General features: G+C 52.7%; 1 protein-coding gene across 1 annotated transcript in view; it reads right to left on the minus strand.

The window, feature by feature from the left end:
• Positions 1-833: 833 nt before the first annotated feature.
• SPAG5 (sperm associated antigen 5) overlaps positions 834-26584 on the minus strand; it is a 33559-nt gene continuing 7808 nt past the window's right edge. Inside the window, exons 5-27 of the mRNA XM_038758845.1 lie at positions 25423-25548; positions 22594-23591; positions 22299-22485; positions 20427-20534; positions 19944-20036; positions 19727-19861; positions 18399-18518; positions 18190-18282; positions 17498-17632; positions 16274-16367; positions 15182-15329; positions 14922-15024; positions 13761-13894; positions 11331-11484; positions 10350-10461; positions 8431-8529; positions 5795-5930; positions 5574-5685; positions 4074-4154; positions 3147-3302; positions 1693-1767; positions 1363-1443; positions 834-950 (exon numbers count right to left, since the gene is read on the minus strand). Of these exons, the coding sequence (XP_038614773.1) occupies positions 879-950; positions 1363-1443; positions 1693-1767; positions 3147-3302; positions 4074-4154; positions 5574-5685; positions 5795-5930; positions 8431-8529; positions 10350-10461; positions 11331-11484; positions 13761-13894; positions 14922-15024; positions 15182-15329; positions 16274-16367; positions 17498-17632; positions 18190-18282; positions 18399-18518; positions 19727-19861; positions 19944-20036; positions 20427-20534; positions 22299-22485; positions 22594-23591; positions 25423-25548 (3552 nt within the window). The 3' untranslated portion in view covers positions 834-878. The remainder of the gene's footprint in view (positions 951-1362; positions 1444-1692; positions 1768-3146; positions 3303-4073; positions 4155-5573; positions 5686-5794; positions 5931-8430; positions 8530-10349; positions 10462-11330; positions 11485-13760; positions 13895-14921; positions 15025-15181; positions 15330-16273; positions 16368-17497; positions 17633-18189; positions 18283-18398; positions 18519-19726; positions 19862-19943; positions 20037-20426; positions 20535-22298; positions 22486-22593; positions 23592-25422; positions 25549-26584) is intronic.

Below are 26584 nucleotides of genomic sequence, written 5' to 3' on the forward strand. Positions count from 1 at the left end.
ACCCTGGGATCTGTGACCTTTGGGCATTTGCCCTTCACCCTACGACACTTGTGTATATATCTATAAATTATATATAACAAATTATTTATATTAATGGGTGTATCCCCCTCTGGATTGTAAATTCACTGTGGGCAGGGAATGTGTCTACCAACTCTTGTTGTATTGTACACTCCTGAGCACTTTGTAGGCTAAGTGTTCAAAAAATACCACCAATGATAATAATAATAATAATGGTATTTATTAAGCGCTTACTATGTGCGAAGCACTGTTCTAAGCGCTGGGGAGGTTACAAGGTGATCAGGTTGTCCCACGGTGGGTACTTACAGTCTTCATCCCCATTTTTTTTCTTTTGTTAATATGTTTTGCTTTGTTGTCCGTCTCCCCCTTCTAGACTGTGAGCCCACTGTTGGGTAGGGACCGTCTCTAGATGTTGCCAACTTGTACTTTCCAAGTGCTTAGTCCAGTGCTCTGCACACAGTAAGCGCTCAACAAATATGATTGAATGAATGAATGAATGAGGCCCAGAGAAGTGAATTGACTTGCCCAAAGTCACCCAGCTGACAGTTGGCGGAGCCGGGATTGGAACCCATGACCTCTGACTCGGAAGCCCGGGCTCTTTCCACTGAGCCACGCTGCTTCTCTGATGATGAGACCCCCTGCCCCACCTCCTCCCCAGACCCCCAATACACACACACACACACACACACACACACACACACACACACACCCTCCCCCCCCCCTTTCCCTCTCCCCCCAAGGTCCATCCCCTTCATAAACACATGCAGGAGAAAAGGAGACTAAAGAAATAACTTTATTCAGACAAATATATGCAGAAAGTGAAGTGGGGGGTGGAGGGAGAAGGGGTGAAAGGCTGCCCCTTAGCCTAATAACTCAAGCAGTCCCTGCAGCTCCCGGCAGCCGCCCACCACCTTGGGGATGTTCAGCAGGGTCTTGGGGGGCGGCGGGGGAGGGAAGAGAGGGAGAGAGGGAAGAAGCGCGGTTAGTTTGGGCCACCTAAGTCCCCACCTTGTCCTCTCATAGAGGGTCACCCCAGGGGTGGGCCCTCAGAGTCCAGGGGGTGCAGAGACCCGGCTGAAAACTTTCAGAAGCGGGGACTGGTGGCCCACCTGAGAGCACAGCTGCATCCCAACCCCGCAACTCCTCAGGTCGACCCTGCCCAAAAAACACCCCATTTCTCCCCTCTGGGGCAAGGTAGGATGCAGCCTGAGGACCCCCACATCTTGCAACTTAGTCTGAAAGGCCATTAAGCTCCCCCGTCTCCAGGAGACTGGACTCCCTCCCTTCCCGCCACCCTCCGCGCCAGCAACTGCCCCATCCCTCCCCCCCCAAACTAGCACTCACCTCCCGAATCTGCTCGATGATGGTGTCCAGTTTCCCCAGCTCTTTCTCCGACCGCCGCAGATTCTCCTCAAGGACGTTTCTCTGCAAGGAAATCAATCATATTTATTGAGCGCCTACTGGGCGCAGGGCATCTGTTATACTCAGCCAAGTGGTAGGCACACTTCCCGACCACAGTGAGGTTAGAGTCGAAGCCGCCGCGTGATGCCTGGGCCGGAGAGCTCATCGCAGCACGCACACCCACTGGGTGGTGGGGCACGGAGAAGCCCTCGGGGGCCAAGGCCTCAGGAGATTGAAGGGAAGCGGGGGGAGCCAGGCCTGCCGGTCACTCACGTGGCTCTTGGATTTGACCAGGAGCAAAGTCTTCTCATCCTCCACCTCCAGGAGCCGCAGCCTCAGTTGGTCCACCTGCCAAAGTGCCCGGGAGACGGTCAGCGTGGCCCAGGGCCTGGGCTTGGCAGAGAGAACTTGGCGGTGGTGGTGGTGGGAGGGCGTGGGGGGCATCACGCTACAGCTCTACATGGTTTGAAAGACTGTCTGTGCCTCCCCAGCTCCCCGGCCTCCCAGCCTGCTGCAGACCAGAACTAATAATAATTACCAACAATTCTCGTATTTGTTAAGCACTTGCTGTGTGCCAAGCACTGGGGAAGTCCCACATAGACCAAGCAGGAGGGGGAACAAGGACTGAACACCCATTTTGTAAATAAATAATGTTGGTATTTGTTAAGTGCTTACTATGTGCAAAGCACTGTTCTAAGCGCTGGGGAGGTTCCAAGGTGATACAAGTCATGGGAAAGTCATTTCACTTCTCTAGGTCTCAATTTGCTCATCTGTTACAAGGTGAGGTTACAGGTTGTCCCACGGGGGGCTCACGATTTTAATCCCCATTTTTACAGATGAGGTAACCGAGGCACAGAGACGTGAAGGGACATGCCCAAAGTCACACAGCTGACAGTTGGCGGAGCTGGGATTTGTACCCATGACCTCTGACTCCAAAGCCCGGGCTCTTTCCACTGAGCCACGCTGCTTTTGTAGATGACTGAGCTCCCTCCTTCCTCTCCCCCTCCTCCCCATCCCCCCACTTACCTCCTTCCCCTCCCCACAGCCCCTGTATATATGTTTTACGGATTTATTACTCTATTTTATTTGTACATATTTATTCTATTTATTTTATTTTGTTAATATGTCTTGTTGTCTGTCTCCCCCTTCTAGACTGTGAGCCCGCTGTTGGGTAGGGACCGTCTCTATGTGTTGCCAACTTGTACTTCCCAAGCACTTAGTCCAGTGCTCTGCACACAGTAAGCGCTCAATAAATACGATTGAATGAATGAATGAATGAGGGAACTGAGGCACAGAGAAGTGAAATGACTTGCCCAGGGCCACACAACAGCACACAAGTGGCCGAGCTGGGATTAGAACCCAGGTCCTCCGATTCCCAGGCCCGTGCTCTTTCCACTAGGCCACGCTGCTCCTCAGAGGTACCTGCTTCCCAGATGATGATGATGATGGCGTTTGTTAAGCGCTTACTATGTGCAAAGCCCTGTTCTAAGCGCTGGGGGGGGGGTACAAGGTGATCAGGTGGTCCCTCGTGGGGCTCACAGTCTTCATCCCCGTTTTCCAGATGAGGCCACTGAGGCCCGGAGAAGTGAAGTGGCTTGCCCAAAGTCACCCAGCTGACAAGCGGCGGAGCCGGGATTGGAACCCATGACCTCTGGCTCCCAAGCCTGGGCTCTTTCCACTGCGGGCCCCTTGGAATCAGGGCGTGTTACTTCGCTCCGAGCCCTTACCTCCTGGCGCAGCCACACTTTCTCCTGCATCCAGTCCGGGCCGGCAGACTGGTGGCCAGGCCCCTGCTGGCACGCAAGCTCTTCCTGGAGGACTTTGGCCTTGGTCTCTGCCCGCTGGAGCAGGTGCCTCAGTTGGGCCACTTCCTCCTGCAGGACCTAAAGATAATAATAATAATAATAATAGTATTTGTTAAGCACTTACTATGTGCCAAGCACTGTTCTAAGCGCAGGGGTAGATACAAGGCAATCGGGTTGTCCCACCTGGGGCTCACAGTCTCCATCCCCATTTTCCAGATGAGGAAACTGAGGCACCGAGAAGTGAAGTGACTTGGCCAAAGTCACACAGCTGGCAAGGGGTAGAGTCGGGATTAGACTGTGAGCCCACTGTTGGGTAGGGACTGTCTCTATATGTTGCCAACTTGGACTTCCCAAGCGCTTAGTCCAGTGCTCTGCACACAGTAAGCGCTCAATAAATACGATTGATGATGATGAAACAGGGTAATCAGGTTGTCCCACCTGGGGCTCACGGTCTTCATCCCCATTTTCCAGATGAGGAAACTGAGGCACCGAGAAGTGAAGTGACTTGGCCAAAGTCACACAGCGGGCAAGGGGTAGAGTCGGGATTAGACTGTGAGCCCACTGTTGGGTAGGGACTGTCTCTATATGTTGCCAACTTGTACTTCCCAAGCACTTAGTGCAGAGCTCTGCACAAAGTAAGCGCTCAATAAATACAATTGATTGATTGATTGATTGATTAGAACCATGACCTCTGAATCCCAAGCCCAGGCTCTTTCCAGTGAACCACGCTGCTGTCCTAAAGATGACAGCGAGGATGGGGGACCCCCCTTCACCCCCCGTTGGGGGTATCACGCGGTTCCTGGGAGGGAGGACGGACGGACAACGGGACACGGGGAGACAGACACACACCGTCACTTCTCCGCTCTTATCAATCTGCTGGAGGATCTTCTTGTCCTGCTGCCGGATCACTTCCTGGAGCTCCTTCTCGTTCTGGGGAGGGGAGGCGAGGAGCGGGAGAATGAGGGGAGCTCAGGACAGGAAGGCCGAATCGCAGGGCAACCTCTTCATGGGACAGAGTGGCGGCCCGGGCTATCAAACTCAAGCTGGGAGTTAGAGGTTTGTGGGGTTTTTTAAATGGCAGTTAATCAATCAGTCGTATTTATTGAGCGCTTACTGTGTGCAGAGCACTGGACTAAGCGCTTGGGAAGTCCAAGTTGGCAATATATAGAGACGGTCCCTACCCAACAGTGGGCTCACAGTCTAGAAGGGGGAGACGGAGAACAAAACAAAACATGTTAACAAAATAAAATAAATAGAATAGATATGTACAAGTAAAATAGAGTAATAAATACGTACAAACATATATATAGGTGCTGTGGGGAAGGGAAGGAGGTAAGGCAGGGGGGATGGAGAGGGGAAGGAGGGGGAGAGGAAGGAGGTAGTTAAGCGCTACAATGTGTCAATCAATCAATCGTATTTATTTAGCGCTTACTGTGTGCAGAGCACTGTACTAAGCGCTTGGGAAGTACAAGTTGGCAACATATAGAGATGGTCCCTAACCAACAGTGGACTCACAGTCTAGAAGGGGGAGACAGAGAACAAAACAAAACATATTAACAAAATAAAATAGAATAGATATATACAAGTAAAATAAATAGAGTAATAAATCCGTACAAACATATATACAGGTGCTGTGGGGAAGGGGAAGGTGGGGGGGATGGAGATGGGGAGGAGGGGGAGAGGAAGGAGGTAATTAAGCGCTACAACGTGTCAAACACCGTTCTAAGGTTAATCGGGTCACACCCAGCCCCCAGCCACGTGGGGGTCACAGTCTAAATAGGAGGGAAAGCAGGAAAGCACACAGTAAGCGCTCAATAAATACGATTGAATGAATGAATGAATGAATTGAATCCCCATTTTAGGATTATAACCCAGGTCCTCTGATTCCTAGGCCCAGGCTCCGTCACTAGGCCATGCTGCTGTCCAGTGCTCTGCACACGGTAAGCGCTCAATAAATACGATTGAATGAATGAATGCTGCCACACCCCACCCCGTAGCTGGCTGGGATAGCGGGGGATTGATGCTCAGCCGGCGGGTACCACTCTGTCCTTGCTTGGGCTGACGGGGGGCCGGGGGAGCAGGGAGTTGGGGGCGGTTCTTGGCGGGCCGGTTCAGCGCTGGGGAGGTGGGGGGCCTTGAGGTTCAGCCAGTGGGGAGCTCTCTGTCCTCGCTTGGGCTGGGGAAGGAGGGAGCGGTGAGCCGGGGGGGTTGTTGGCGGGGTAGCTCAGCGCTGGGTTAAGCCAGCGGGCCGGTTGTGGTTGAGGAGAAGAGGGGAGACCTTTTTCGGCCCCCAGATTCCCGGGTGGCCGAGCCGCCCCCGATGCGTGCGCTGCCCCGGTTTCGGCTCACTTTGTAGCGCGTACACAGGGCCTGGCTCATCTGCTCCACCTTCGCCTCCTGGGCAGCCAGGGCCTCCCGCTGCTGCTTCTGCTCAGCCTCTAGCCGGGCCCGGAGGCCATCCCTCAGGGAGAAGTCACAGATCAGGCGACGACACAGCCTTCCTCCGCCCTGCTCTGTGCCGGGGGAGAGGGCCAGGACACCCCTGGTCCGCTCACAGGCCGGGCACTTACAGTTCCCGCTGGAGCACAGCCACGGCCTCCTCTTTGGACTCCCTCAACAGGGAGCCCAGGCTCTGGAGCTCCGAAACCAGGGACTCCAGCTCAGCCAGGCTCCTCTCGATGTCTGGACTCTCCGGGGACCCGTGACCTGTGGGGAGGTGGGAGGAAAGAGGGTCAGCCCTAGGGGTCTCGTTAATAATAATAAGAATGGCATTTATTAAGCGCTTACTATGTGCAAGGCACTGTTCTAAGCGCCGGGGAGGTTACAAGGTGATCGGGTTGTCCCACAGGGGGCTCACAGTCTTCATCCCCATTTTCCAGATGAGGGAACTGAGGCCCAGAGAAGTGATGTGACTTTTTTTTTAAAATGGCATTTATTAAGCACTTACTATGTGCAAAGCACTAAGCGCTGGGAAGGTTACAAGGTGATCGTGTTGTCCCACAGGGGGCTCACAGCCTTCATCCCCATTTTACAGATGAGGGAACTGAGGCCCAGAGAAGTGAAGTGACTCTTTTTTTTTAAATGGCATTTATTAAGCACTTACTATGTGCAAAGCACTGTTCTAAGCGCTGGGGAGGTTACAAGGCGATCAAGTTGTCCCGTGGGGGGCTCACAGTCCTCATCCCCATTTTCCAGATGAGGGAACTGAGGCCCAGAGAAGTGAAGTGACTTTTTTTTTTAAATGGCATTTATTAAGCACTTACTATGCGCAAAGCACCGTTCTAAGCGCCGGGGAGGTTACAACGTGATCGGGTTGTCCCACGGGGGGCTCACGGTCTTCATCCCATTTTCCAGATGAGGGAACTGAGGGCCAGAGAAGTGAAGTGACTTGCCCAATGTCACACAGCTGACAGTTGGCGGAGCCGGGATTTGAACCCATGACCTCTGACTCCAAAGCCCGGGTTCTTTCCACTGAGCCACTCTGCTTCTGGACAGGGAAACCGTCTACCGACTCTTGTCGTATGGAACTTTCCCAAGCACTTAGTACAGTGCTCCGCACACAGTAAGCTCTTGTTAAATCTTACCTTGTATCTACTCCAGTGCTTAAAACAGTGCCCGGCACATAGCATGTGCTTAATAACTACTATTATAATTAATAATAGCAATAATAATAAGAAATTCCATTGATTGATATGAGTGTGTTTTGGGGTCACTTAATCAACACCCCCCACCAGGCCTTACCTAGCCTCCTTTCCAACCCCACTGTACTGTAACCCTTCTAGACCGTAAGCCCGTCGTTGGGTAGGGACCGTCTCTATATGTTGCCGACTTGTACTCCCCAAGCGCTTAGTACAGTGCTCTGCACACAGGAAGCGCTCAGTAAATACAACTGAATGAATGAATGAATGAATGGAAGAAGCTAGAGCAGACGGGCCTGGGTAACAGAGTTTGGAGCAAGAAAGCAGCGAGAAGGGGCACGGCTTAATGGATAGAGCACGAGCTTGGGAGTCAGAAGGACCTGGGTTCTAATCCTGGCTCTGCCACTTGTCTGCTGTGTGTGACCCTGGGCAAGTCATTTCACTTCTCTATGCCTCAATTCGCTCATCTGTAAAATGGGGATTAAGACTGTGAGCCCTATGTGGGACAGGGACTGTGTCCAACCTGAAGCAATTTCTGACGATCTATCAGTCAATCAATGGTATTTGTTACATGTTTACTGTGTGCAGACTACTGTACTAAGTGCTTGGGAGAGAACAATATAATAGAGTAAAATGGGGATTAATCAATCAAACAATCAATCGTATTTATTGAGCGCTTACTGTGTACTAAGTGCTTGGGGGAGAACAATATAATAGAGTAAAATGGGGATCCCCATCTGTAAAATGGGGATTAATCAATCAATCAATCGCATTTATTGAGCGCTTACTGTGTGCAGAGCACTGTACTAAGCGCTTGGCAACATATAGAGACAGTTCCTACCCAACAGTGGGTAAGACTGTGAGCCCTATGTGGGACAGGGACTGTGTCCAATCTGATTAGCTTATACCTACATAGTGCTTAGTACAGTACCTGGCACATAGTAAGAGCCTAATAAATACCATTAAAAGAAAAAAAAAAGCAGCCAGAAGCCTAGTTCATTCATTCATTCATTCATTCATTCAGTCATATTTATTGAGCGCTTCCTGTGTGCAGAGCACGGTACTAAGCGCTTGGGAAGTACAAGTTGGCAACATATAGAGACGGTCCCTACCCAACAGTGGGCTCAGTTAGGACAAAGCGCCCATAGTGGAAACTGGTAAATCTTTTCATTCTCCAAAGAGAAGCAGCGTGACTCAGTGGAAAGAGCCCGGGCTCGGGAGTCAGAGGTCACGGGTTCGAATCCTGGCTCCGCCACATGTCAGCTGGGTGACTTTGGGCAAATCACTTCACTTCTCTGGGCCTCCATTACCTCATCTGGAAAATGGGGATTAAGACTGTGAGCCCCAAGTGGGACTACATGATTACCTTGTATCTACCCCAGCGCTTAGAACAGTGCTTGGCACATAGTAAGCGCTTAACAAATACCATTATTATTATTAGTATTATTATTAAAGATCCCCAACCCAAGTGTCTCTACATGAGATCAGGGTGGCCCTGGGGACTGGTGTGCCTTGCCTTCCATAGAGGGGCAGTGACGGCTGGAAGAAGGAGGAATCCCAGGCCTCACCTGCCAGTTTGGGGGGCATTGCTGGCTCTACTCTCGTGAAGGCGCTGCTATGGCTCCCGAGAGAGGGGCCGGGGCCGGGAACGGGGCCGGGAACGGGCTCTGGAAGAGAAACGCAAGTCAGGCCTCTTCTCCCGAGGCGAGTTCAACCCAGCAGACTCCCCTGGGGTGAGGTGGGGGATGGAAAACGGTGAGAGAACCCACATTTGGGGATCTTATTTTGTTAGTATGTTTGATTTTGTTCTCTGTCTCCCCCTTTTAGACTGTGAGCCCAATGTTGGGTAGGGACTGTCTCTATATGTTGCCAATTTGTACTTCCCAAGCGCTTAATACAGTGCTCTACACATAGTAAGCGCTCAATAAATACGATTGATGATGATGATGATGATGATCTCGATCTAGACACGTGCACAATCTTGAAGGGGCACCATCCCACGGTCCAGCCCTGCACGGACCCCCGCCTGGGCCCGTTCGTTGGCACCCTCCTGGATCCAGCCTCCTCGGGCCAGGAGACGCCAAGCCCCACAGCTTGATGGTCCCTGTTCCATCTGCGTGTGAGAGCCTGGAATGCCCAAGAACCACAAATCCCAGCCATATGCTGGGAAAAAACCCTAACTCTGACCCCTAACCCTGAAAAACCCTCTTCCCTCATAGCCGACCATTACTCTTCTCCCCTTCAAAACCTTATGAAAGGCATAACTTCTCCAAGAGGCCTTCCCTAAGCCTGCTTTTCAATCAATCAATCGTATTTATTGAGCGCTTACTATGTGCAGAGCACTGTACTAAGCGCTTGGGAAGTACAAATTGGCAACACATAGAGACAGTCCCTACCCAACAGTGGGCTCACAGTCTAAAATTTTCAATCAATCAATCAATCGTATTGAGCGCTTACTGCGTGCAGAGCACTGTACTAAGTGCTTGGGAAGTACAATTTGGCAACATATAGAGACAGTCCCTACCCAACAGTGGGCACACAGTCTAAAAGGATTTAGTACAGATTTATTACTCTCTTTATTTTACTTGTCCATATACTATTCCATTTATTTTCATTCATTCATTCAATCATTTATTGAGCGCTTACTGTGTGCAGAGAACTGGACTAAGCGCTTGGGGAGTCCAAGTTGGCAATCAATCAATCAATCGTATTTATTGAGCGCTTACTGTGTGCAGAGCACTGTACTAAGCGCTTGGAAAGTACAGGTTGGCAATATATAGAGACAGTCCCTACCCAACAGTGGGCTCACAGTCTAAAAGACAGTCTAAAAGACTTTTCCTTTTCTTCCACTCCCTTCTGCATCCCCCTGACCTGCTCCCTTTATTCATCCCAGCCTCCTAGCCCCACAGCACTTACGTACATAAATCTGTAATTTATTTAACGTCTGTGTCTCCCTCTAGCCTGTAGGCTCGTTGTGGGCAGGGAATGCGTCTGTTATATTGTTATATTATAATCTCCCAAGTGCTTAGGACAGTGCTGTGCACACAGTAGGCACTCAATAACACCTGTCCGCATGTTTTGCTGTCTGTCTCCCCCTTCTAGACCGCGAGTCCGTTGTTGGGTAGGGACCGTCTCTAGATGTTTTCAACTTGGACTTCCCAAGCGCTTAGTACAGTGCTCTGCACACGGTAAGCGCTCAATAAATACGATTGAATGAATGAATAAATGAAAATAAATGGAATAGTAAATATGGACAAGTAAAATAAATAGAGTAATAAATCTGTACTAAATCCTTTTAGACTGTGAGCCCATAAATACAACTGATGACCCCAGCCACCGTGCAAGTCAGACAGGGCTGGGCTCGGGCCCGGTTTTTTGGTGTTGGTCCATTTGCGGGGGTCTAAACCCGCAGACGGGGGGCAAGATGATCGGCCCGAGGAATCCGAAGGGGCTGACGGTCCTCCCCGCCCGCCACGGGGTCGCTTACTTTCTCCCGCCACTGCTCGCAGGACGCTGCCCAGAAAGGTGCTGTCATCGGGTGGGGGTGGCCGCCGAGCGGGAGTGCAGGCCGTACTCAAATCGGGGATCCCTCGCTCTCCCTAAACAGGGAAGAAGGGATTCGGAGCATCAGCAGCGTGGCTCAGTGGAAAGAGCCCGGGCTTTGGAGTCCGAGGTCAAGGGTTCAAATCCCGGCTCCGCCAACTGTCAGCTGTGTGGCTTTGGGCAAGTCACTTCACTTCTCTGGGCCTCAGTTCCCTCATCTGGAAAATGGGGATTAAGAGTGTGAGCCCCCCCGTGGGACAACCTGATCACCTTATAACATCCCCAGCGCTTAGAACAGTGCTTTGCACATAGTAAGCGCTTTAAATGAGCCCGCTGTTGGGTAGGGACCGTCTCTATATGTTGCCAACTTGGACTTCCCAAGCGCTTAGTACAGTGCTCTGCACAGAGTAAGCGCTCAATAAATACTATCTAATGAATGAATGCCATCATTATTATTATTAAGGTTTTTGTTAAGCACTTACTAGGTGTCAAGCACCGTCCTAAGCGCTAGGAGAGATTCATTCATTCATTCAATCGTATTTATTGAGCGCTTACTGTGTGCAGAGCACCGTGCTAAGCGCTTGGGAAGTCCAAGTTGGCAACATCTAGAGACGGTCCCTACCCAACAGCGGGCTCACGGTCTAGTAGGGGGAGACAGAGAACAAAACAAAACATATTAACAAAATAAAATAAATATGTACGAATAAAATAGAGTAATAAATGCGTACAAACATATATCCATATATCCAGGTGCTGTGGGGAGGGGAAGGAGAGGAAGGAGGGGGCTCTGGCTGTCCCCCATGGGGCTCCCGGTCTTCTCAGGAGTTGGGCCGGGGCGCCTGGGGCAGACTCCAGATGGGATATGAGCACGGGGACGGACTATCCGGCGGGAAAGCCGCCGCCACCCCTCGGGCCAGGCTCCTACCTCCTTCTCGTCTTCCCGCAGGGCCGCTCGGAGCGACAGCGCGAGGCCGTGCAAGCTTGCCGTAAGCGGGCCCAGCCCCAGGGCGCCCCGATGCATCTTCTCCAACTGTGCCCGCAGCTCCTCAGCCTCCGCTTTGGTAGTCACCTGCTCGGCCCTGGAGACCCGGGAGAAGTCAAGTCGGCGCCCCTGCCCGCCGACTCACCTCGGCCAGAAAACAGCCCCGATGGTGACAATAATGCCAATAATAACAACTGCGGTGTTTGTCAAGCGCTTACTATGTACCAGGCGCTGTACTAAGAGCTGGGGTGAATACACGCAAATCGGGTTGGACGCGGTCCCTGTCCCACACGGGGGTCAGTCTCTATCTCTAACCAGCGTGGCACAGTGGAAAGAGCCCGGGCTTTGGGGTCGGAGGTCGTGGGTTCGAATCCCGGCTCCGCCACTTGTCATCGGTGTGACTCTATGTGTTGCCGACTTGTACTTCCCAAGTGCTTAGTACAGTGCTCCGCACACGGTAAGCGCTCAATAAATACGATTGGTTGATTGACCTCTGACTCCAAAGCCCAGGCTCTTTCCACTGAGCCTGTATATATGTATATATGTTTGTACATATTTATTACTCTATTTATTGGAGAAGCAGCGTGGCTCAGTGGAGAAGAGCCCGGGCTTTGGAGTCAGAGGTCATGGGTTCAAACCCCGGCTCCGCCAATTGTCAGCTGGGTGACTTTGGGCAAGTCACTTCACTTCTCTGGGCCTCAGTTACCTCATCTGTAAAATGGGGATTGAGACTGTGAGCCCCACATGGGACAACCTGATCACCTTGTAACCTCCCCAGCGCTTAGAACAGTGCTTTGCACATAGTAAGCGCTTAATAAATGCCATCATTATTATTATTATTATTATCCCATTTTAAAAATGAGGTAACCGAGGCACAGAGAGGTTAAGCGACTTGCCCAAGGCCACCCAGCAGACCAGTGGCGGAGCCGGGATTAGAACCCATGACCTTCTGTCTCAGACGCCCATGCTATATCCACTCCACCATGCTGCTTCAGCGTGGCCTGGCGGAGAGAGCCCAGACTTGGGAGTCGGAAGGTTCTAATTCATTCATTCAATCGTATTTATTGAGCGCTTACTGTGTGCAGAGCACTGTACTAAGCGCTGGCTCTGCCTCTTTTCTGCTGTGTGACCTGGGGTAAGTCGCTTCTCCGGGCCTCATTTCCCTCGTCTGCAAAATGGGGATTAAGACTGCAAGCTCCTCGTGGGACATGGTGAGCCCGTTGTTGGGTAGGGACCGTCTCTATGTGTTGCCAACTTGTACTTCCCAAGCACTTAGTCCAGTGCTCTGCACACAGTAAGCGCTCAATAAATACGATTGAATGAATGAATGAATGACTATTTTATTTGTACATATTTATTCTATTTATTTTATTTTGTTAATATGTTTTGTTCTCTGTCTCCCCCTTCTAGACTGTGAGTCCGCTGTTGGGAAGGGACCATCTATATATGTTGCCAACTTGGACTTCCCAAGCGCTTAGTACAGTGCTCTGCACACAGTAAGCACTCAATAAATACGATTGAATGAATAAATGACTATTTATTTATTTGTACATATTTATTCTATTTATTTTATTTTGTTAATATGTTTTGTTCTCTGTCTCCCCCTTCTAGACTGTGAGCCCGCTGTTGGGTAAGGACCGTCTCTATCTGTTGCCAACTTGTACTTCCCAAGCACTTAGTACAGTGCTCTGCACACAGTAAGCGCTCAATAAATACGATTGAATGAATGAATTACTCTATTTTATTTGTACATATTTATTCTATTTATTTTATTTTGTTAATATGTTTTGTTTTGTTCCCTGCCTCCCCCTTCTAGACTGTGAGACCGCTGTGGGGTAGGGACCGTCTCTATATGTTGCCAAATTGTACTTCCCAAACACTTAAGTACAGTGCTAGGCACACAGTAAGTGCTCAATAAATACGATTGAGTGAATGAATGACTATTTATTTTATTTGTACATATTTATTCTATTTATATTATTTTGTTAATATGTTTTGCTTTGTTCTCTGCCTCCCCCTTCTAGACTGTGAGCCCGCTGTTGGGTAGGGACCGTCTCTAGATGTTGCCAACTTGGACTTCCCAAGCAAGCGCTTAGTCCAGTGCTCTGCACACAGTAAGTGCTCAATAAATACGATTGAATGAGTGAATGAATGGACGGTGTCCAACCTAATTAGCTTGGATCTAACCCCAGTGCTTAGAACAGTACTGGGCACAGAGTAAGTGCTCAATAATTGCCATTTTTTTAACAAAGGCGGTGATGGTGGGGTGCTGTGAGGGGGTGGGGGACAGCGTCCAGGGGCGACAGAAAAAGCAGAGGCGGGGATGGTTTGTGGGGGTCTGGCCTGGGTGGGAGAGATGTGGTGCAGGCTTACAGCAGATGCTCCACCGTATCCTTTAGCTCCTCACACTGCAGCTTCTGCTCGCGGTGCACTGATAGCGTGGCCTTCAGCTGGGACTCGACCGTGGCCAGCTCGCTGTGGGTCACCTGGCTCTCCTGATCCATGAACTGAGAGGAGAAGTCGGGGAGAAAGAGAGAGAGTGAGCAGGCTAGGAAGGGAAGCGAAGAGACAAGAAGGGGCCCGGTCCCTCCTCCCGGGCCTCCGTCCCAACCTCCAGCTCGGGGCAAAGCGCTCCCTCCCGGGGTCATCAGTCAGTCAATCAATCAATCAATCAATCGTATTTATTGAGCGCTTACTGTGTGCAGAGCACTGTACTAAGCGCTTGGGAAGACCAAGTTGGCAACATATAGAGACAGTCCCTACCCAACAGTGGGCTCACAGTCTAAAAGGGGGAGACAGAGAACAAAACCAAACATACTAACAAAATAAAATAAATAGAATAGATACGTACAAATAAAATAGAGTAATAAATATGTACAAACATATATACATATATACAGGTGCTGTGGGAAAGGGAAGGAGGTAAGATGGGGGGGATGGAGAGGGGGACGAGGGGGAGAGGAAGGAAGGGCCTCAGTTTGGGAAGGCCTCCTGGAGGAGGTGAGCTCTCAGTAGGGCCTTGAAGGGAGGAAGAGAGTGAGCTTGGCGGATGGGCGGAGGGAGGGCATTCCGGGCCATGGGGAGGATGTGGGCCAGGGATCGACGGCGGGACAGGCGAGAACAAGGCACGGAGAGGAGATTAGCGGCAGAGGAGCGGAGGGTGCAGGCTGGGCTGGAGAAGGAGAGAAGGGAGGGGAGGTAGGAGGCGGCGAGGGGATGGATGGACAGCCTTGAAGCCCAGGGTGAGGCGTTTCCGCCTGATGCGCAGATTGATTGGTAGCCACTGGAGATTTTTGAGGAGGGGAGTAACATGCCCAGAGCGTTTCTGGACAAAGACAATCCGGGCAGCAGCATGAAGTATGAATTGAAGTGGGGATCTACTGAGCGTTTACTGCACAGAGAGAACTAAGAATATAACAGGGTTGGCAGACATATTCCCCGCCCACACCGAGCTGACAGTCTAGAAGAGGAGACAGACGTTAACAGAGCAAATCCATTCCCGGTCGGCAGGTACGGTGGTCAGCCAGGCTTTACCTCGAGGCTCTCCCGCAGATCCCGGACCTCCCTGGCCAGAGCTGCCTGCTGTTCGCGCAGCTCCTCATTAGCCCGCCGCAGTGCCGCTTCTTCCCGTTGCCATCTGCCAGAGCCCAAGCTTCAGCCCGGCGGCGCGGGCCGGTGCTCGTCGGCACCAACGGCCCCGGGTCCACCCCCGACCGCCCAAGGGACACGCCGCTCGATCCCCGCTGGGCTCTGAGCCCTCTCCCCGCCTCCCGGGAGCAGCAGGCGCTACTCACCGGGCCTCCCGCTCCTCCCGGTCCACGGCCAGCCGGGCCAGGGCTTCATCCTTGGCGGCCAGGTCCGGGGCGCAGCCGGCGTGCTGGCCTTGCAGCTCCTCTAGCCGGCCCTCTGTCCTGGCCAGGCTCTGGAGCCGGGCGTGCAGATCTGGGGGCGAGAGCGTCTCAGCGATCCCTCGGGAGACTCTGCAGGACACAAGCCTCCCTCCCTCCCAAGGCAGCCCGGACTCCTGGGGCGCCTACAGGGTCACGGACGGAGAGCCAGGGTGTGACTGGATCAATCAATCAATCAATCGTATTTATTGAGCGCTTACTGTGTGCAGAGCACTGTACTAAGCACTTGGGAAGTACAAGTTGGCAACGTATAGAGACAATCAATCAATCAATCGTATTTATTGATCGCTTACTGTGTGCAGAGCACTGTACTAAGCGCTTGGGAAGTACAAGCTGGCAACATATAGAGACAGTCCCTACCCAACAGTGGGCTCAATCCCTACCCAACAGTGGGCTCACAGTCTAGAAGGGGGAGACAGACAACGAAACCAAACATACTAACAAAATTAAATAAATAGAATAGATATGTACAAGTAAGATAAATAAATAGAGTAATAAATATGTACAAACATCTATACGTATATACAGGTGCTGTGGGGAAGGGAAGGAGGTAAGATGGGGGTGGATAGAGAAGGACGAGGGGGAGAGGAAGGAAGGGGCTCAGTCTGGGAAGGCCTCCTGGAGGAGGTGAGCTCTCAGCAGGGCCTTGAAGGGAGGAAGAGAGCTAGCTTGGCGGATGGGCAGAGGGAGGGCATTCCAGGCCCAGGGGAGGACGTGGGCCGGGGGTCGACGGCGGGACAGGAGGGAACGAGGCCTAACGGTGAGGAGATTAGCGGCGGAGGAGCGGAGGGTGCGGGCTGGGCTGGAGAAGGAGAGATGCCAACTGGCGTGAGCCCAGACTTCTGCAGCCAGCTCGAGCAGGAAGGAGGTCCCATGCCAGGTTGCAGCGGGCACTGGAGGGGCAGCGCCCCGGGTGCCGCTGCGGAGGCGAAGGCCCTTCAGCTCCACAGCCTAGCTAGCCCCTCCCTGGATACCAACCTTGCTCCAGCCGGCCATTTTCCAAAGCCAACCGCTCCATTTGACTCTTGCTGTCCTCCCACTGAGCAGAGACCTCAGCCAGCTGCTTGGAAACCTGGAGAGAAGCGGTGGAGTGAATACACTGCTCTTCCTGGGCCAGACCCACACAATCAATCAATCGTATTGAGCGCTTACTGTGCGCAGAGCACTGGACTAAGCGCTTGGGAAGTCCAAGTTGGCAACATAGAGAGACGGTCCCTACCCAACAGCGGGCTCACAGTCTAGAAGGGGGAGACGGGCAACAAAACCAAACATATTAACAAAATAAAATAAATAGAATAGATATGTACAAGTAAAATAGAGTAATAAATATGTACAAACATATATACAGGTGCTGTGGGGAAGGAAAGGAGGTAAGGCTGGGGGGGATGGAGAGGGGGAGGAGAAACTGTAGAAGCAGAGTGGCCTACTAGAAACACCACAGGCCTGGAAGGACCTGGGTTCTAACCCCGGCTCCGCCGCTTGTCTGCTGCTGTGTGACCTTGGGCGAGTCACTTGACTTCTCTGGGCCTCGGTTCCCTCATCCGTCAAAGGGGGATTAAGACCGTGAGCCCCACGGGGGACAGGGGCCGTGCCCCAACCTGATTAGCTTTTCATTCATTCAATCGTATTTATTGAGCGCTTACTGTGTGCAGAGCACTGTACTAAGCGCTTGGGAAGTCCAAGTTGGCAACATTTAGAGACGGTCCCTACCCAACAGTGGGCTCACTGTATCTCCCACAGCACTTAGCACAATTCTGTTGCATTGCGCTCTCTCAAGAGCTTAATACAGTGCCCCGCACGTAGTAGGCGCCTGATAAATACCATTGATTGATTGTAAGTACTTAATACCATTGAATAGAAAAACAAAAAAACAAAACCAAAAAGGTGGGGGGCTACTGTCCGGGATAAAAGCTGACTTTGGGGGGCAGAGGGAGCCCGACGCCATGGGTGGGACAAAAACCGAGCTGGTTTCATCGAGCGAGTCATTCAGTTCGTCAGTCCAAGGTATTTATTGAGTGCTTATCGTGTGCAGAGCACTGTACTAAGCACTCGGGAGACTACAGTTTAACAATCAAACAGACACATTCCCTGCCCACAACGAGCGTACGGTCCACTGCAAGAAGGGGGAGAAGCTTTCCAGCGCTGTGGGGCGGGGGAATCCAACACGGAGAGGGGGGACTGGGTTGTCCCCCGCTTCTTTACCTGCTCCCTCTCTTCGACCGCCTCGTCCCGCTCCTGCCGCAGGGCGCCGTGTTCCCGCAGGGCTCGGTGGCTGTCGGCTGCCAGCCGCTCCATCAGGGAGTGACTCCGCTTCAACAGAGCTGCCCACGTCGCATACTGCTGAGGCCGGGGGAGGACGGGACAGGAAGGAAGGGGTTGGGGGGGGGATACACGGTTAAGGCCCGCCTGGTAAGGGACCAGAGAAGCAGCGTGGCTCAGCGGAAAGAGCCCGGGCTTTGGAGTCAGGGGTCGGGGTTCAAATCCCGGCTCCGCCAACTGTCAGCTGGGTGACTCTGGGCAAGTCATTTCACTTCTCTGGGCTTCAGTTCCCTCATCTGGAAAACGGGGATGAAGCCTGTGAGCCCCCCGTGGGACAACCTGATCGTCCTGTAACCTTCCCAGCACTTAGAACAGTGCTTTGCACATAGTAAGAGCCCGCTGTTGGGTAGGGACTGTCTCTATATGTTGCCAGTTTGTACTTCCCAAGCGCTTAGTACAGTGCTCTGCACCCAGTAAGCGCTCAATAAATACGATTGATGATGATGATGGTAGTAAGAGCCTAATAAATGCCATTATTATTCATTCATTCAATCGTGTTTATTGAGCGCTTACTGGGTGCAGAGCGCTGGACTAAGTACAAGTTGGCAACCTAAGAGGGGAACATCGGCACTTACGTTTAACTGCATCGCCAGCCAGTCCTCCTGCATGGTGGAAGCGAGACCCTCGGCCTGCCGGACCACCTCGCCTCGCTCCTGATGAGCGGATTCCTGCCGGGGGGCCGGGGGGAGGTCACCAACGGGCCCAACGGGCGGGAAGGCCTGAGTAAACCGTCCGGGAAGTCGTGAGGCAGCGGGCAGGGGCCCTCCCGGCCCTCCCGCCTCACCTGCTGGGCCTGGGCCTCTCTCAGAAGGCCACAGAGTTCCCGCTGGGAAGCCAGATCCTGCTGGAGTTGGCTGATGCGTTGACTGGAATGAGCACAGAAGACCTCCAGCACCGTCTTGGCCTGGATGCGGAAAGAGACATTCATTCATTCAATCGCGTTTATTGAGCACTTCCTGTGTGGAAAGTACTGTACTAGGCGCTTGGGAGAATATAACACGAAACAGGCAAATTCCCTGTCCGCATTGAGCTAGGAGAGCCTGTTTTTTTTTTTTTGATGGCCTTTGTTAAGCGCTTACTATGTGCGAAGCACTGTTCTAAGCGCTGGGGAGGATACAAGGTGATCACGTTGTCCCACGTAGGGCTCACAGTCTTAATCAATCAATCAATCGGATTTATTGGGCGCTTACTGTGTGCAGAGCACTGTACTGAGTGCTTGGGAAGTCCAAGTTGGCAACATCTAGAGACGGTCCCTACCCAACAGTGGGCTCACAGTCTAGAAGGGGGAGACAGAGAACAAAACCAAACATATTAACAGAATAAAATAAATAGAATACGTACAAGTAAAATAGAGTAATGAATATCATCATCAGTCATCATCAATCATATTTATTGAGCGCTTACTGAGTGCAGAGCACTGTACTAAGCGCTTGGGAAGTCCAAGTTGGCAACATCTAGAGACAGTCCCTACCCAACAGTGGGCTCACAGTCTAGAAGGGGAAGACAGAGAACAAAACCAAACATATTAACAGAATAAAATAGAGTATGTACAAGTAAAATAGAGTAATATCATCAATCATCATCAATCGTATTTATTGAGCGCTTACTGTGTGCAGAGCACTGTACTAAGCGCTTGGGAAGTCCAAGTTGGCAACATATAAAGACAGTCCCTACCCAACAGTGGGCTCACAGTGTAGAAGGGAGGAGACAGAGAACAAAACCAAACATCTTAACAGAATAAAATAAATAGAATATGTACAAGTAAAATAGATTAATAAATATGTACAAACATATATACACTGAGGCTCAGAGAATTGAAGTGACTTGCCCAAGGTCACCCAGCAGACACGCGGGGGAGCCGGGATTAGAACCCATGACTCCCAAGCCCGTGCTCTTTCCACCGAGCCACTCTGCTTCCCGATTCTTATTGGCACCCCAGCCCAAAGGAGTGGCTGGGACCCTCCCACCTCCCAACCCGCCGACTAGAGAGCGGCCATCCCACCCCCTGACGTCTCGCCCATCCCACCGGCAGCCCGGTGGGCTGGAGGCTCTTCAAAAGCCCAAGAAACAGGAGTCATCCCAGGGATAAATGCCAACCGTCCACCGCCTTACCGCCTCCTTCCCCCGAAGGGCCTCCTCCTCCCGGCACCTCGCTTGATCCCGCTCTTCTCGGAAATGCTGGAGGGCGGCCTTGGCTTGCTCCAGCACAAGTTGGCACCGAGAGACCGCGGACTCCGCCCGGTCGCCCTGCGGGACCAAACCCAACGGTTCCCCTGGTTCCCTGGGGGATCCACGGCTCTCCCTGCCCCCCGGCCCGCCCGCCACCCACCTCCCGGTGCACCGCTGCCAGGTCCTCCTTCGAGGTCCGCAGGGACGTGCCGAGCAGGGACAGAAGCTCCTGGGATTCCAGCGTCCAGGATTGCTGTGGGAGGCAAGGAGAAAGTCAGGCGCCGGAAAGCTGATAGAGCGAGTTCCCAGACAACCGCAGGGAGTTGGGGGGTAGGAGAGGTCACTGCTCACCCAAAAAACGCATCCTGCAGGACGCTTGTTTTTGGAAAGGAGGAGAGCGAAGCGTGGGCCTCAAATCAATGCGGCCAACCACCACTTATCTGTCAGTCCGCCAACAGGATTTATAAAGCCCAGCACTGTACTGAGCCCCCGGGAAGGGTTCAGACTTTATAGACCCTACCCTCAAGGAGCTTCCAGTCCAAAGGGGAGGCCCCAACCACCCTGCAGGCCTCTACTTATCCCTCCCAAGGTATCCATGGCTAGAATGGGGCCAGGGAAGCAGAACGGCCGGCTCCTCACTCACCATAGCGCTCCTGGCCTGCTCCAGCTCCCGCTCACATTCCCGGTTCCGCTTCAGGTCCTGGAGCTTCTCCGCCGCCCGGATATACAGCGTCTGATAGAGATGCTCCTTCTGAGGACGGAACCCACAGCGGTGGAAGTTCCTTGTCAGTCAATCAGTTGCGTTTATTGGGCGCTTACTCTATGCAGAGCACTGTGCTATGGTGTCACTTGCCCGTTTGGCCGCACCCAGGGGCTCGGTCCAGGACGTCACTGCCAGAGGGTGCCAACTGCCACCCTGACTCTGCCCCTCCGGTCTGGCAAAGGGCCCCGGGGGTACACCGGCCGGTCAAATCATACTGCTGCCCCAGGGGATTGAGACTGTGAGCCCCACGAGGGACAACCTGATCGCCTTGATATCTACCCCAGCGCTTGGAACCGTGCTCGGCACGTAGTAAGTGCTTAACAAATACGACCATTATTAATTATTATTATTTTTTCCCTCATCAAGAGGCACCGGTGGGACTCCCCCCTCTCCCCCTCCTCATCCCCCGCCTTACCTTCTTCCCCTCCCCACAGCACCTGTATATAGCCCCTTCCTTCCTCTCCCCCTCGTCCCCATCTCCATCCCCCCCATTTTACCTCCTTCCCTTCCCCACAGCGCCTGTATATATGTATAAATGTTTGTACATATTTATTACTCTATTTATTTATTTTACTTGTACATATCTATTTTATTTATTTTATTTTGTTAGTATGTTTGGTTTTGTTATGTTTCCCCCTTGTAGACTGTGAGCCCACTGTTGGGTAGGGACTGTCTCTATATGTTGCCAACTTGTACTTCCCAAGCACTTAGTACAGTGCTCTGCACACAGTAAGTGCTCAATAAATACGATTGATTGATTGTATATGTTTGTACATACTTATTACTCTATTTTACTTGTACATATTTATTCTGTTTTGTTAAAATGTTTTGTTTTGTTGTCTGTCTCCCCCTTCTAGACTGTGAGCCCGCTGTTGGGTAGGGACCGTCTCTAGATGTTGCCAACTTGGACTTTCCAAGCGCTTAGTCCAGTGCTCTGCACACAGTAAGCGCTCAATAAATACGACTAAATGAACGAATGAACGGGCTCCAGGATGGGCACGGCCGGGGGTGGGGAACGGGCCCGGGGGAGAATTCCGCGGGAGGGTCGGACACGTGGGGGTCGGATGGGCCGCAGCCATGCTGATTCACGCTGGGTCAGCAGCTTGCCTCTGGAAAGCAACTTGAACTCCTCCACCCTTAAGCTTCACTGGCAAAGCTGCTGATTTTTCCCCAGAGCCCCCGAAGACTTTGCTTCCTTCTGGGGAGAGGTAGGGGGGCGGCCCCTCTTCCCCGTGTGTAAGGAAGGTCGGGCGCTCTGCGTATTCCGGGCGGGACCCGGGATGCCATGGAGTAGAGCGGCCAGGCGAGTGATGAGATTAGTATAATGCAGGCAACCGAGCGGCAGGGGCTTTGGACAGGGAGGAGCGGTCATTTCCCTCTTTAGTTCTGTTCTGGTGGCCCCCCAGCATCAGTTTCTCTTCTCCCCAACCCATAATAAGGGGAGAAAACCCCCTGTCCCATCGCCGGGCCTTGTCTTCCAGAACAGCACCCGAGCTTGGTAGGGGAAGGTCCAAAGAAAGAAGCGGAGAAGAGAGCAAGGCCCGCAGAACGGACACAGGAGAGGGTCTTCCTCCCAACCCAATCCTCCGCCCTGCCCTCACCCAAAGAGTCCCCTCACGTTACCCCGGCCCCTCCAGTCTCTATCCCCCTTTCATTCAGTCAAATTCTGCAAACCGGCTGGACCTTGACACCCTAGAGAGGAAGGGAGGGACCACCCCTGGGGTCTCCCGGGAGGGTCTCCGGCCCTCTTACCTCGGTGAGGGAGGTGACGTCTGTCTGCGTGCTGCCGTCGCGCCGGCTGGGGGGGTCGGGGGGAGGGGCTGTGCCTTGCGCCTGCCGGGCCCGCAGCTGGCCCGACAGGGCCTCCAGGATGATGAGGGAGCTCAGCAGGCGATCTTCCAACTCCCGGCGGGACAGGGCGTTCAGATCGGGGGGCACGCTGCGAGCCAGACACGGGGCGGGAGAGAGAGAGAGAGTTGGAGAGGCTGAGAGACAGCCGGGGGGCAGGGGGAAGGGTGGGGAGGGAGGTGGGCCCGGGCTTCCCTACCACCACAGGAGAGAGTCCGTCTCGGCGGCGTTGTCCTGGGTGCGGGCCCGACCCGCGTTCACGCTCTTCTCCGGGAAGGCCGGCGGGGTGAGCCAAGTCCCCACGGAGCACTTGGGGATGGGCGTGGTGCCGGCCCCGGCCTCCCGCAGCCCGGCGGGGAGGGAGAAGCTCTGACACAGGCTTTCCCACAAGGCCGAGGTGTTCACGCCCTTCTCCAGCCAAGAGAAAGGGGACACCTGGGTCCCCGTGCTGGTCACCAGAGTCCGGCGGCCACCCGCCGCCATGGGGCCGGGGGCCACCCGGGCTGCCTCGGCGCCAGGCGTAGTCTCTTCCGCCCCAGGAGGGTCCGGGCCTCCTCCGCCTGGAGCGGCCGGCTCCGTATCACCCGTCCCGGGGCCGGCAGGGGCATCGGTAGCAGGCACCGGCAAACCCGGAGGACCCGGGACGGAGCTGCCAGAAAGGGGCCCAGAGGCAGCCGGGCTCCTGGCCCTTTCGGGGCTCTCCTGGGAGTCCCGCTCCTGATGCTCCGAGCCAGGAAGGGAAGGGATCGCGGTGAGGCGGCGGGGCGGGCCGGCGTCCTCAGGAGCGGCCACAGCATCATCCAAAGAGCCGACCTCCGCGTCTTCGGTAGGCTCACATTCCCTCGTGTCCCGAGAGCTGGGCGAGCGGGCCTCAGGGTCCAGAGAGATGTTCCCGGCTTCTTTCCCAGCTTCTGCCTGGCCCCCGTCAGGAACGTCCGGCTCCCAGCGGGTCAAACACTCCCACTCCCCTCCGGATTTATCCTGGAGAGGAGAGGGGGCCGAGGCCGGGGACTTAGGACTGGGGTCTAGAACCTCGGCAGAGACTCGGGGAGTCGAACTGTTTCTGGGGATCAGCTGCTCCTTCGCATCGGATGGATCGGCCTCTGTCCTCCGCTCCAGGCTGCCGGGCAGCTCTGGGGCAAAATCGGGCCAGACGGACACGGGAGGCTTCACAGGACTCAGAGGACTGCAGGCCTCCTGCCGAGGGAAGCAAAGGAGTCAGGAGGTGGGAGATAATAATAATCTTGGTATTTGTTAAGCGCTTACTATGTGCCGAGCGCCGTTCTAAGCGCCGGGGGGGATACAAGGTCATCAGGTTGTCCCACATGGGGCTCACAGTCTTCACCCCCATTTTACAGATGAGGGAACTGAGGCCCAGAGAAGTGAAGTGACTTGCCCAAAGTCACACAGCTGACAAGTGGCGGAGGCGGGATTAGAACCCACGACCTCTGAGCCCCGACTCTTTCCACTGTGCCACGCCGCTTCTCTGCTTTGGGAGATCCGCCAAAACATCAACCGATCGATCGCTGGTATTCACTGAGCCCTTGCTTGGTGAAGAGCACTGTATTAAGCGCTAGGGAGAGTACACTACTACAGAGTTAGTAGATTCATTCCCTGCCCTCAAGAAGCTTACAGTCTAGAGGACACCCATTGCCACCCACGGAGAAACTGAAGCAGAGAGCACAGCTGCCCAGTTAGTTTTCATCCAGGGCAACAGGGGGATAGTGACTTTGAGCCCGTTGTTGGGTAGGGACCGTCTCTATGTGTTGCCGATCTGTACAAGCGCTTAGTACAGTGCTCTGCACACAGTAAGTGCTCAATAAATATGATTGAATGAATGAAGGAGTAGCCCGGAGTAGTGGACAGAGGACGGGCCTGAGAGATGGAAGGTCACGGATTCTGATCCTAGCTTCGCCACTTGTCTGCTGTGTGTCCTTGGGTGAGTCACTTCACGGTGCCTCAGTTACCTCATCTGTAAAATGGGGATTAAGACTGTGAGCTCCTCGTGGGGCGGGGACTGTGTTCAACCCAATTTACTTGTATCCACTTCTAGACTGTGAGCCCACTGTTGGGTAGGGACCATCTCCGTATGTTGCCAAACTTGGACTTCCCAAGCGCTTAGTCCAGTGCTCTGAACACAGGAAGTACTCAATAAACACGATTGATTGATTGACCATCTCTAGATGTTGCCAACTTGGACTTCCCAAGCGCTTAGCCCAGTGCTCTGAACACAGTCAGCGCTCAATAAATACAATTGATTGATTGACCGTCTCTAGATGTTGCCAACTTGGACTTCCCAAGCGCTGAATCCAGTGCTCTGCACATAGTGAGCGCTCAATAAATACGATTGATTGACCGTCTCTAGATGTTGCCAACTTGGACTTCCCAAGCGCTTAGTCCAGTGCTCTGCACACAATCAGCGCTCAATAAATACGATTGATTGATTGATTGATCGACCGTCTCTAGATGTTGCCAACTTGGACTTCCCAAGCGCTTAGTCCAGTGCTCTGCACACAGTCAGCGCTCAATAAATACGATTGATTGATTGATTGATCGTCCGTCTCTAGATGTTGCCAACTTGGACTTCCCAAGCGCTGAGTCCAGTGCTCTGCACACAGTGAGCGCTCCATAAATACAACTGAATGAATGAATGAATCTTGCTGCTCTTGCCTTTCCTTCCACAACTCATCTCGTGGCCCCTTCTATACCAGCCTCCGGGACTAAAAAGCAAGCAGGAAAAGGGCAAGGGACGGAAACTCCCAATTCACGCGCGTCTCTGTGACTCCCCCAGCTCAGCAGAAAGTTGGCAGGGGGAGGAGACCGAAGCCCACGGCTTGAGAGGATTGGGAGTCTCCGAATTATTTCCCCGTGCCCAGGCCGGGCTCTCTTCCACCGGCACAGATAACAGGCAGGGGACCGTACGCATTGATTGTTGATTAAATAATCGTTGATTATTTTGCAGCTCTTTCCCTCTATCCCTTACTCTCCCGGTCCCAAAAGAATCCAGTCCAGGGCCGGTTGGTCTCACCCGGAGCCGTAGCCTGTCCAGCATTGGGGTCAAGGAGGAGCACGCGAGAGCATTTTTGTTGGGGTCCTGGAGGGCACACGGTTGCAGGAGCAGCTCCTGGAGGGGGTTCCGGCTGGAGGATTTCCTCTGAGTCGAGAGAAAAAAAGAGAATTAGAGGAAAAAGAGAATTAGGGACCTGGGTAATAATAATAATGAGGATATTCGATATGTGCCAAGAACTGTAATAATAATGATGGCATTTATTAAGCGCTTACTATGTGCAAAGCACTGTTCTAAGCGCTGGGGAGGTTACGAGGTGATCAGGTTGTCCCCCGAGGGGCTCACAGTCTTCATCCCCATTTTACAGATGCGGTAACTGAGGCACAGAGTAGGTAAGTTTCTCCCCCTCCCCATCCCCCCGCCTTACTTCCTTCCCCTCCCCACAGCACCTGTAGATATGTATATATTTTTTTACGCATTTATTATTCTATTTTATTTTTACATATTTATTCTATTTATTTTATTTGGTTAATATGTTCTGTCTTCTTGTCTGTCTCCCCCTTCTAGACCGTGAGCCCGCTGTTGGGTAGGGACCGTCTCTATCCGTTGCCAAGTTGGACTTCCCAAGCGCTTAGTACAGTGCTCCGCACACAGTAAGCACGCAATAAATACGATTGAATGAATGAATGAAGTGACTTGCCCAAAATCACCCAGCGGACAATCGGCGGAGCCGGGATTTGAACCCCTGACCACTGACTCCAAAGCCCGGGCTCTTTCCACTGAGCCACGCTGCTTCCGCCCGGGTGGATGCAAGCAAATCAAGTTGGACACAATCCCAGTCGCATGTGGGGCTCACAGTTTCAAACCCCATTTTACAGATGATGATGAAGATGATAATAATGATAATAATAATAATAATAATAATAATAACAATAGTATCTGTTAAGTGCTTCTTATGTGCCAAGCCCTGTTCTAAGTGCTTAACAAATACCATTATAAATGAATTGTGTCCCAGGCTGCTGCCCCATTTGCTCCCCAACCTGAATGCGGTGGGAACGGGAAAGGGAGGAAGATGATGATAATGATAATGGTATTTGTTAAGCAATAATTAATAATAATAATGGTAGCTGTTAAGCGCTTCCTATGTGCCAAGCACTGCTCTAAGCACTTAACAAATACCATT

This window comes from Tachyglossus aculeatus, chromosome 17, assembly GCF_015852505.1.
Source record: "Tachyglossus aculeatus isolate mTacAcu1 chromosome 17, mTacAcu1.pri, whole genome shotgun sequence".
Classification (NCBI taxonomy): domain Eukaryota; kingdom Metazoa; phylum Chordata; class Mammalia; order Monotremata; family Tachyglossidae; genus Tachyglossus; species Tachyglossus aculeatus.